General features: G+C 40.7%; 1 protein-coding gene across 1 annotated transcript; it reads left to right on the forward strand.

The window, feature by feature from the left end:
• The first annotated feature begins 4,149 nt into the window (after positions 1–4,149).
• Positions 4,150–7,777, forward strand: wfikkn2a (info WAP, follistatin/kazal, immunoglobulin, kunitz and netrin domain containing 2a). The gene is made up of 3 exons (XM_019269750.2): positions 4,150–4,965; positions 5,407–5,723; positions 5,925–7,777. The coding sequence occupies exons 1-3, from the start codon at positions 4,753–4,755 to the stop codon at positions 7,123–7,125; spliced, it is 1,731 nt and encodes a 576-aa protein (XP_019125295.1). The 5' UTR covers positions 4,150–4,752; the 3' UTR covers positions 7,126–7,777.
• Positions 7,778–12,389: the final 4,612 nt, after the last annotated feature.

The raw sequence follows: 12,389 nt of genomic DNA on the forward strand, positions 1-12,389 counted from the left end.
TGGAATTGGAAACACCGACACTGTTATTCAACTCCAATTCCAAAAATATTGGGACGCTGTGTAAAACCTAAATGAAAACAGAATGCAATGATTTGCAAATCTGTTTCCTTATCTTCAATTGAATACTCTTCAAAGACAAGATATTTAAACTTTGCTTTTAACATACACTCTATACATTCTGTTTTTATTTACATTTTACACCACGTCCCACCTTTTGTGGAGTCAATTTTCTGCTCAAGTGAAAGACAGCTGAACATTTTCTTACATATATAACTGATAGAAAATCTGATATCTATTTGCTGCTCAGATACACACTTTCACTGATTGGTTTAGACTTTCTTTTAACTGCTAATTTAACATGTCCACTTCTGTGCAATATTAACACTAATAATAATAAAAAAAAAACATTTCTGGAAATGTTCCATACTTCAGACTTAGTATCGTCCAGCTGTGGTTTTGTCTTTGGCCAGTGCATTCACTTTTGACCTGCATTTGCACAACAATCCAATGTTATGTTCCCTTTCTGATTTAAAGAACATAAACAACACCTATGTTATGGTCATACTGACACACTTGTGTGAAAATGAATACAATAGTGTTCATGCGGTGAGCAGATGTTCAGACACTGCGATCTGGAGAGCGCAAATGTTGCATAATCTGAGCAGAACGGTGTTGACAAAGTTAAATATGTGTTTGTGTAAGTGTGTGATCTAAATTTAGGGACGAAGGGATGTAAAACAATCAGGACATATAATTTTCCCTCGACACCTGTGAAGTCGCGCATGTATGCCTGCATGTCTGTCCATCGGCATGTTGTGTTGTGTGTCTAGACTGGGGCTGAGGAATCAGCTTAGGTCCCTGCTGTGGCTGGACGTGTCTCTCTCCTTTGTTCTGGAATGAGACACTCATAATAAGCTTAGTATGAACAGTCATAACACCTTCATTGTTTTGAACCAGCTCCACCAGCTTCCCAGGCCTCAGCTATGAGTAAGAGAAGCTGTGGACCTGCATGATCAAGAACCCCTAAGAGCATTTTAGAAATGGAGGCAGAAGGCGACATTACTCACAAGTACATGCCTTGGTCGATGTGCTTGGACTATGGCCCTTGGTACAATTTGTGCACCTCTCTGACAGGCATAATGCACAATGCAGTCCAATATACAGAGCTACTTATTTACAACATAAACACATGCATGACACTGTAAAGCCACTGAGATTAATGGTGAAGTAAGACGTACAATGGTTAATATAGAATAACAAACGGTGGGACCTTGTGAGAGATTTATGCCTCTTTTATCTGTGGTGCTGTTAATTCTGAGTATGAATATAAAAAAAAAAAAACATGAATCAACAGTTTAAGCTTACGTAAGCTGTGAAGGCCATGAATTGAATGATATAGTTGAATTTTTCCAGAAATATGCTCACCCTGCAGCGGGCAGTTACTGATAGATACATGATACATAGGTAACAAAATCTGGCTACTTCGAAAGCCCGCATTATATATCATGACAATTTACGACTTATTTTAATTCTCAGAGTTGCTTCTGTAGTCTCCACTGGTTGCTTAGCAACTGCTCCCCAAGTTTTTTTTTTTTCTGATCAGTGTGAAGTCCAATCTACGGAGCCCCCGAGGTGACATGAGAAAAAAAAAGCACTCCGATCTCTAGATGGGGCAGTGAGAATGCCAAAGCACGACCGTCCTGAGTAGACTTTCTTTTCTTTTTCTTTCCTCAGTTTCACTAATCTACTCTCCTTTTTTATTTTACCTGTTTGTTGCCATGTTGCGGGTTGTAGTAGAATCGGCTAAAGGTCTGCCTAAAAAGAAAGTTGGGAGTCCTGATCCAATCACGAGAATAAATATCTCGAGTTTGAAAGTCGAGATCGGAGTGCTTTTTTTTTTCTCATGTCATCTCGGGGGCTCCATACCAATCTAGTCCTATAGAGGAAGAAGCAGAATTTCAGAAGACAGCGATGACACGCTGGTCTGTGGTCTGCTGCTGTGGTGTACCACCCTAAACAACCCATGTGACATTGATTGGGACCTGAGAGACTCACTAGGTGACAGCATCCTTGTGTCATTGTTGTCAAGCCCTCTCCATAAGCTTGTGAAACAGTTCTTCCCATCATATATAAGGGTGACAGACGGAGGAAACCCAAATAGGTCTAAGACATATTTTCCCAATATGTATCTTTAGGTGAAGCCTGGTTGAACAATTTTAGTACCAACGTTTATCTTCATATCTGCACGTGGCAAATACATTTGTGTTGTGGTAAAATGAACATTAATGGAGACATCAAGCTTTTTTCAACTGTGCTCAGAAAGATGGCGAGTGAGCACAGAGAAGGTCAAAGTCAAGGTCTGTTTGCAGACAATACATGTGCAGAAGGCAGATAGACTGTTGGAGTGCCCTGCGTGGGGTCTACCGTGTGGCTTTATTCAATATGTGACATGCCCTGTAGCTCCAGTGTCGGCTATGCTGGGAATGCAGGGTCTTCAGGGGTGAAGGTTAGGGGTGGAGGGCCCGAGGGGGCGAATGGGTGAGCAGACACTGAAAACACAGCTTGACTGTGTTTGTCCATTTGCAGGCAATTGAGTGTGCATACGTGTGTGTGTGTGTGTAAAATGAGTCATATGATTAATATAGTCTGGACTTTTTTATTTAAGCATATCCACGGTGTGGCCAAGGTATAGCCCCCAAAAAATCATATTGTTTACCATATTCACTATTTACTTTCATTCCTTTTTGTGCATACATGTGTTGAAGTCTTACCTGTGTGCGTGTGTGTGTGTATGTGTGTGTGCCTGTGTGTTTTTAGAGAAGTTCAGAGACACAGACCAGACTAAGACGGCAGGGTTTGGCCTAGAGAACACTGGGCCTCTTTGGGCTCAGCAGGGACTCTTGGGAAACACAGACTCCATACCCACACTGAAACACACACACACTCTCACATACATACACCCACACAAAGGCTACTAAGATGTTAATTGTCTGTTTTTATAAAGATAAAGGTACCAACTTTTAACATCAGCAAAAATGTTTTTATCTGAGCTACACGGTATACTGAAATGACTCTCAGGCTGTGTCCCCATGTGGTCGGATTTCTAGAAGGATCCTTTTTTTTTTCTTCCTGTTTTTCTTCTTCTTTCTGTTCATGTTCACTGCCGAACAGACCACCAACCAATTTGTGTTATTTTGAAGCCCCCCTTTTAGCCGCTTCCTGGAATTGGCTTTTGGGGAACAAGCTGTTTTTTTTACAGCTTGATATCAAACTGTCTGTACTACTTGGGACTTGATACATGTCAATATTGTGTTATCACTAACCACACTACACAATATTGACAATCCAAACCCAAATGTGGTCATAGCAGGGGTGGCTAATAATCAAAGTAATCTTTTTAATTATAATGTATAATGATAGGTTGTGCAAGTCATCATGACTGAAACTATAACAGCACATTTTTGTGCACTTCACTGGGGGCATTTTCAAAGTCTGGAAAGAGATGTTCTGTTATTTTTTTATAACTGTGTTGTCTATTCTATGTCATCTGCATTTTGCATCATACATGTTTAAAAAAATACATCAACAACGGGTTGGTTATATCTAAATAAAACATCTAAAATATCTTTTTGAAAGCTTGAATTCCAGAACAGGGCAGCTCAGAAATGGCTGGTATTGCACCACCATCTGGTGCACCAGTAGACTGGTTATTAATAATCTATCCACCTCTACAAATCTACTCGAATGTATGTACTCAAGCACTACTTGGTGTCAGTACAGGATGTACAAATAATAATAATAATTCTAAGAAGAGCTCCACTGAGTTTGGTGCCATCTTCTGGAGACTGACATTTTGTCCGGATGGACAGAAAACATTTCAGATGTTTATCATACAGTATTAATGTACAGTATTGCCACACAGCACTCCTTAATTGAATTTATATGACAAGAAAGAAATAGTTGTTAAGAATACATATACAATCTAAAAGTATATATACAGTATCATATCTTTTAAAATGAAATAATACACAAGTATTTCCTACAATGTAAGAATTCTGTTAACACTGCTACTGAAAATTGAGTTTTGTGACTATCTCTAGAGATTAATTAATATAGATTATAGTCTCTTTGTACCGATTTTGACGTGATTTTTATAAAATGTTTAGATCGTGCCTAAATTGTATAATACATGTGATCTATCTACTATACTTTTGATAATTAAATAATAAAATTCCAGCATTATTTATTGCTAGATATGTTTTCCTTTGCACCGACTTTGCAAGTTAAGGGTTAAGGCAGCCAGCGCCTTACGCACAGGTGTCTCCAGTCCTCTATGAAACAGCGTCTGCGAACTGTTGGCGAACTTTTTTTTTTTTTCTTTCTGCTTCTTCTTTAATTAAGTTGATCATAACTGTAACTCAGCTGGGATTTGCTGTCCGACTAGACAGGCCACTGTAATTCATGTAGTTAGATCTTAAGTGGGTTTGCACACCGCAGCCCTAATCTCTCGCTACTATTAAACGTGGAGCGACTAACCTGGAGAGCTCTCCACATCGAGACCGGTTCAGCACGCTCCTCTTTTTCGCTCTTTTTTTTACGCAGCATCTGATTCCTGGAGTTAGAAAAACAATTACGCGACACCTTTAAGATCGCTTAAAGAGTTTTTCAGTAGTTTTAAATCGCGTTAAACTTGCTGGATTTTCAAGTTTTTATTTATTTATATTTTACTCTCCGCTCTGTTACGCACCGGATATGTGGTGGATGCTGTTTCCACGATGGATTTGGTTTCTTCTGGGACATTGTTACACCATACTCCTTTATATGGACAGCTGCCGTGTGAGAGCAATGCCTATGTCTGTGGCAAAAGTGGTGTACTCTCACGCAGGTCTATGCCCGAACGACCTGAACCCCAACCTGTGGGTGGATGCTATGAGCACCTGCATGCGCGAGTGTGAATCTGACCAGGTGAGTTGACCTGTTGCGTGTAAAATGTGAAGAGAGGTCGTCTGCAGCCGAAACTGTTTCTGTCTGTCAAGAAGACATTTGAGTCTAGCAATTCACATAGTACATGGAGGTGTTCAAAAATATCAGATCGTCTCTTTTTATTTGATTTTACACTGTGCATGAGCTGCTGTCTGGGTGTGTGTTAAAAGAAAAAATAACAAGCTGAAACCTAATTCAACAAATGTTATCTTAGTGGTTATGTAAAGTAACACAAGTTACATTTATTACTAAATTTAGTCATAATGTACAATGTGTCTTTTTGTTTCTATGAATTTCATCTAGAATCAAACCTTTTTTTTCTCCTTTAGAAATTAGTGTTAGTTCAATCTGTATCTGTAAAAAGAAAATCACATATCTTGGTACGTGGGTGCCTAAAAGGTTTTGTTTCTTTTCCAACTTTAGGACTGTGAGTCATTTGAAAAGTGCTGCCCTAATGTTTGTGGTAACAAGAGCTGCGTGGCAGCGCGCTATATAGACATCAAGGGCAACAAAGGCCCTGTTGGAATGCCAAAGGGTGCCACCTGCGACAAGTTCATGTGCTCTCAGCAAGGGTCCGAGTGCGACATCTGGGATGGCCAGCCTGTTTGTAAGTGCCGGGACCGCTGTGAAAGAGAACCCCACTTCACGTGTGCATCTGATGGCATGACCTATTATAACAAGTGCTACATGGATGCAGAGGCCTGTTCCAAGGGTATCTCTATCTCTGAGGTCACCTGCAGGTAACATGTTAAGTATTTTAGATCTCTACTATTTGTTTTTGGTGTTATGAGGTAAAGTTGTCTCGTTTTAGTTCCTCAAAATTAAGACATTTGGCTGTGGTGTAGAAAAGTTTAAACTATTCTGTGTTTAATATGTCAATATAATCATTAAAGACCTGTCCTGCCTCTGATTAATAATTTACTTATTCAACCTACCTACAGGTACCATCTGACCTGGCCAAACACCAGTCCAATCCCCGCAGAGACCACCTTACATCCCACCACTGCCCTCCAGACCACCCTCCCAGCTGACATCCAGCTCCCCACCATACTGACCGGCCCCACCCAACAGGCTGTTTTTGTGGGTGACACAGCTAGCTTCCTGTGTGAGGTGTCTGGGAAGCCACGTCCGGAAATCACCTGGGAGAAACAACTGAAGGGCAAAGAGAACACCATAATGAAACCAAATCATGTCAGAGGGAACGTTGTGGTCACTAACATTGGCCAGCTGGTCATATACAATGCACAACTTCAGGATGCCGGCATTTATACGTGCACAGCCAGAAATGTTGGGGGAAGTGTATCATCACACTTTCCCTTGGTTGTGATCAAAAGAGAAGCGAAAGGTAAGAATGTTGAGGGGAATAGTACCAACCTGCCAATTCCAGCTGAAGAATGCCTTAAGAGTCCAGACACAGACGACTGTGGAGAAGAAAGCATGAGCTGGTACTATGAACCAAAGAGGAACAATTGCTTCACCTTCACCTACAGTCAGTGCAATAAAAACCGTAACCATTTTGATGCCTATGAAGCCTGCATGCTGTCATGTGGAGGAGATCTGGCAGCACCCTGTAGCCTACCAAGCCTCCAAGGGCCTTGCAAGGCTTACGAGCCTCGCTGGGCTTATAGCAGCATCCTTAAAAAGTGCCAGTCCTTTGTGTATGGAGGCTGTGGTGGCAACGAGAACAACTTTGAGTCTAAAGAGTCTTGCGAAGAGATGTGTCCCTTTCCGAAAAGCCACAACTGCAAGATGTGTAAACCTCGAGGCAAGATGGTCACCAGCTTCTGTAAGAGTGACTTTGTGATCCTGGGGCGTGTAACCGAGCTAACAGAGGAGCAAGAGTCAGGCCACGCTTTGGTGACAGTGGAGGAGATCTTGAAGGATGAGAAGATGGGTCTGAGATTCTTTGGCAAAGAGCCCTTGGAGGTGACTCTTCTGAACATGGACTGGAACTGCCCCTGCCCCAATATCACTGCAGCCAACGGGCAGCTCATCATCATGGGTGATGTTCATAACGGGATGGCTGTCCTGCAGCCTGACAGCTTTGTAGGCTCCTCCAGCACTCGGAAAATCAGGAAACTTCGTGAAATTGCCCACAAGAAAACCTGCGATTTCCTTAAAGATTTCTCTGCGGTCCAGTAGGCTTTGAAAGTCGCGCATTCACTGAAAGTCAGTTGTTGTTTTCTAATTATTCCAAGCTCCAGTGACCTCACCAGTTTGTACGACTGCCAGTAAACACAAGACTAGTAGCTTATCCGTATCATCTGAGGTGTTTTTGTCTGTTTCGGATGTTTTTCTTTCCATTCTTTGCTCGGTATTTCTCAGTAGATCTTAAAAATTCGGTCATCGTAGTTTTTATTGATGTCAGTGATCATTTTTGTCAGTTGTTTTCTTCTTCACAGATGCTGTCACAACTGTCCAAATAGCTCTTTGTTTTGATGGCCACACTGAGGATACACTGTCTGGAAAAAGGCAGGTAGAATAGTATTAGTAACAAACATTTACCCTGTACAAAGTATTTAATCTTTGTGTTTACTAAAATTGCATTATAAATTTCCTCTCCAAATGTTATCTTGCATACACTTATATCATTCATGTAGCAGTGTGTTTTAATACGATTGATACATTTGCTTTATGTTTTTGTGGGTTATAAAAAAGACATTGTATGACATCAGTTCTGAGCACTTGAGCTCACAATAATGCAATTTGCAAGCCTCAGTTTATGTACCAGAATCAAATAAGCTCTTTGGTTCCACATTTTGTGGAATCTGTTTTGATAAGTTTTAATTTACAATGCAGAATATGTATATGGACTTCTGTATTTTGTATTTATTTTTCTTGATCTTTTTCTTATATATATAATATATATATATATATATATATATATATATAATATATAATAAATATATATTATATATATATATATATATATATAGGCAGAATGTCTCTCTGTGAATCTAATTGCATAGAGAACAGACATATTGTTATGTTATCTATATGATATATTAGTGTTCATTAAAACCTTTATAGAACATGATGGTAAAATAAATAAAGATGATCATGAAAACACTATAGATGTCCTTGCTTTGTGACACTGTTGTACTGTTTTGTATTGTCTTCAAGACAAAATACCCAACATGCTCACAGCTTATCAACGGGCTCATGCAGGCAGTGCAGTGTTCTGTAGTTGACATCCCTCCATCCATGTCCTCCTCCGTCCACTTGTATTTCACACACACATAGACACACACACACACACACAGGGCCTAGTCTGAAGCAGGTCACATTCCAGCCCAGCTGTGGTGGCCTGCAGAGCTGTGTGTTGTGTTGTGTCTGGGTCTGGGGCCCTCGCATAGCACACACCCCACCGGCCATCCATTGGCCTTGGGCGGCCCCTTTCATGTGCAAGAGGCCGGGGTGAAGGGGAAGAGGAGGAGGAGAGGGATGTTGGCTGATTCTCTATGTTTCACTCTGTTGGCCACATCTGTGTTAAATGGGCATAATGGACAACAGAGAGAGGAACTGAAGGAGAATGTAACCCCCGAACTAAACTAAAGTTGGTATAAACTTTATACCAACTTTAGATAAATAAACTATCATCCTTTATACTATAAAGGATGATAGTTTATTTATCTCCATGAACCCGACATTATTCTTTAGAATTCCTAGCCTTTTGTGCTGGAGCTTGTGGCTAAACTCTGGTGCGAAAGAGATAAAGGCATTGCAAATAAAATGACAACACAAATGAGTATACAGGTGCAAATCATTACAATGTCAGGTGCAGACAAGTGTCAGAGCTGCGGGATACTTTAAGAAAGGACCAGCAGGGCATACAAGAAAAAAAAACATAAGGACCAGCCACTGAATGTTTTCCCCCTTCCCCCAATGCCCTTATATCCCCTTCAATAACCCCTTTCCTCAACTGTCTACCCTCTCAGGCCGCCAGCCAGCCAGCCTTGGGCGGCGACCTCTGACCCTGCTAATGAAAAAGAGGCCACTGAGGAAAAGGCCACTTTCATTAGAACTGTTGACAAGTGTTAAGTGACTGGCCGAGCTCCAGACTAACTCCACACAGCCCCCTTGATGCCCTACACATCACAGCTGGCTCCTGATTTCAGTATCAAGTTCACTTAGAGACCACCAGCCAGGCAGCCTGCCAGACAGACCATAATAATAAGCCAGACAGCCGCAGGCACAAAACAGGGGGACGGGGTGCACAATGCCCTCAGTGACACAGTGAGGAACTTGTAGGTGTTAAGAGAGATAGTCGAGAGATAGACACCTTTAATGTTGTCAAATACACAATTATGTTATTAAAATAGACGCAACAGAAGCAGAGATATAATGTTTATTGTTCATGTTTTATTTCATGCAGTTTTTTCTCCCAAATCCTGGATACGAGTGTGTTATGCTAGTAGAAGCTATAGCCTCGAGCAAAGATGAGGAGCCGGCTACAGAGATCTGGTAAGCTCACGTCTCTCTAACTTCATATCCCCATATCTTATTTTCAAACAGGAGCCACAGCAGGCTTTATACAACATACAGACTAGTGCTCCCCACGAATGGTAAACAGACTGTGATGTGTAACATTTATGGAGTTCCCTTTTAATTCTCCACGGTTTCTCATTCGAGTTATTCATTCCAAGATTTGATACACCAAAGAATCATTTCTGTGTGTTTCTGTGTGGTGACTACAGAAATACTGTGTGTGTGTGTGTGTGTGTGTGTGTGTGTGTGTGTAGTAAGAAACGTTGTGTAGTGTGAAACTTAAGTCTAACTGTGAAATCCGTTTTCTTGACAATTCTGAATGGTGAAAATTAAATATGGAATTTGACCCACTTTACATGCAAGTGGTTTATCTGTGTGCACAATGCAAACTATAAACACACAACAAGCAAATGCTTGCACATGTGCTATATGAACCTATTCAGTCCTTAGACATGTATACCATAATCATATTTAAAGCTTACATTCCCCACTGCATTACAGTAAAGCAAAGGATAACTGTAAATCCTGACTAAAATAACTCGACTGTTATTGCTTTCAACAGACACACACACACACACACACACACACACACACACACAGTGCCACTTGAATGTTGTATCTGAATTCAAATTATTTGTCATTTTATACCCACAATAATACTGAACTAATTTCCAGTTTGCCATAATTATTGACTCGAGAAACATTTGCAATTAATAAAGTTGTCCACTGGGTGGCAGCCCAATACTTACCAAATCTGGTGTCTGGAGACGGATTTACTGTAAACTGACTGAGCTAACTGTTGCTTATCTATTTCATATGTGTCATGCTTGCTATCGAAATTTTCATTAATGTGTAGCAGTTGATAGTTAGTAGTATCAGTTAGTTATTGGTACATCAAAATATAGAAAATATGTCTTAATAAATCTCAACAATTCACTTTAAAATGTCTTTTTAAAGACAGAAATCTGCATATGAAATAGGAAAACAATGAAATATGGTTGAGGCAGATTGAAGCACTAAAATGATGTGACGTTAAAGACTTTTCTTTTTACTTCCACTCGCAAATCGTGATGTTTAGGATGTAACAATACACAAAATATGTTGTTCATTAATTGTTATGGTGAAAATTGTTTTGGGTGATTACTTGTCCTGTTTTTTCAGTTCACCCCAGCTTGATTTTCCTGTCTATTACACACACACACACACGCACGCACACAGTGTCACTTGCCCAATGAATGCCTCCACAAGCAGTCAGCCAGATGGTCTGGTAGATTGTGCCCAGTGCACTGGATGTGTGCTTGTACTTTATGTGTACAACCACACACACACACACACGTACGCATGCACACAGTATCAATAGCAGCTCTCCAGGGCACAGCTGGTCGGTGTGTTGGGTTAGACTAAAAATTTGCGCAGATGGGAAGGGAAAGAGAAGAGGGACAGAAAGACAGAAAGTCATAAATTACCAAGATGTAGAATACCAGCACACTACATTCACCCACTTGATAAATTCATGCATGCATGTGCACATGTAGAGTCCAATGGATTAATGTTGCTGGCACTGGGTAAGGAGTACGAGTGGGAGTACAGTCACACAAAGGACATTTCGTGTTGGAGCAGACAAATGGGACGTGACAGTTTTTTGGTATTATAAGTTTAAACATACAGTCACACACAAGACATGTACTGACAAACACAGAAGGCAGGAGACAGGCCGGGGGATGGAAGATAAGGCATAATACAAGAGGAAAATTCGATAAGGAAAAAGGAGAGAACAGCTAAATGCACAGGAGGGGGAGCAAAGTGGAGGTAAGGGGGTGGGGTCAAGAAAGGTAAGGAGACAGGAGAGAGGAGAAGAGGACAGAGGGAGGACATGGAGCAGAGGGCATGAGGATATGAAGGGGGCTGGGATGACTGAATGATGAAGGCAGAAAGGTCATCGTAGCATAAGGAGGGTGTAAATTGTCCAGAACATAAAACTGCTGCCGTCGACTCTAAGGGATTCTTTTTCCCCACTTATCTTTCTGCTTTCTAAAAATAGTACCTGCTCAATGTAGAGGGAAACTAGGACAGTCTTACCTCTCACATCTCTCTGTTGTATCCATACCTACTTTAGTACCTCACCATGGATAGATAACATTCTCCATGCCCCCTCTTTAGTGTGAATAATAACCATGTTACTGAAGAGGAATAACAATTTTCTTCATTAGATTACAACCCGGCATGATGCACTGAACAAACCTGAGCCCTCTAATTATCGAATATAGAGAGGCAGGTACACTCTAGAAAAATAAGACATCATAATAAAAAGAAACATTGGATGTAAACAACACATTTACATTGGCTATATTACAATTTACATGTAGATACATATCCTTAAAGGCTGCAAGCCATCATTGAATAGTATTTCTTTCTATTTCTTTCCCCCAAACTATGCCTGAGGCTTTCAGTTTGTGAAATTTGGATGTGCTGTCAATGTATGCAGGCAGACTGCCTCTTTAATGAGATGTCACCCCACCAGCCTGGTTTTGATTCATGTCATACACACACTTGCTGATATATGCACATACAAAGGTATTCTGCACACACACACACACACACACACACACACACACACACACACACACACACACACACACACCTTGTCTCTCTGTTTCCCCTGTGTATGGACAAATCAGTTTGAATTTGGATAGAAATGAAAATAATGTACATACATATCCTGCATGTGCAAAAGTAAACAATGTGAGAAAAATAAGAGAAAGAGGCAAAGTAGTTTCATTTACACTCAAGGCTTCTTCTTAGATGAGAGTGACAGAGAGACACAGAAAATAAAAAAATTAAACAGAAATGACACAGCAAGAGGGAGAGGACTGGGAGTGGCCAAAAAAGAATGAGAGAAAGGGAGGGCTGGAGATAAA

Source organism: Larimichthys crocea, chromosome XII, assembly GCF_000972845.2.
Source record: "Larimichthys crocea isolate SSNF chromosome XII, L_crocea_2.0, whole genome shotgun sequence".
In the NCBI taxonomy this organism is placed as follows: domain Eukaryota; kingdom Metazoa; phylum Chordata; class Actinopteri; family Sciaenidae; genus Larimichthys; species Larimichthys crocea.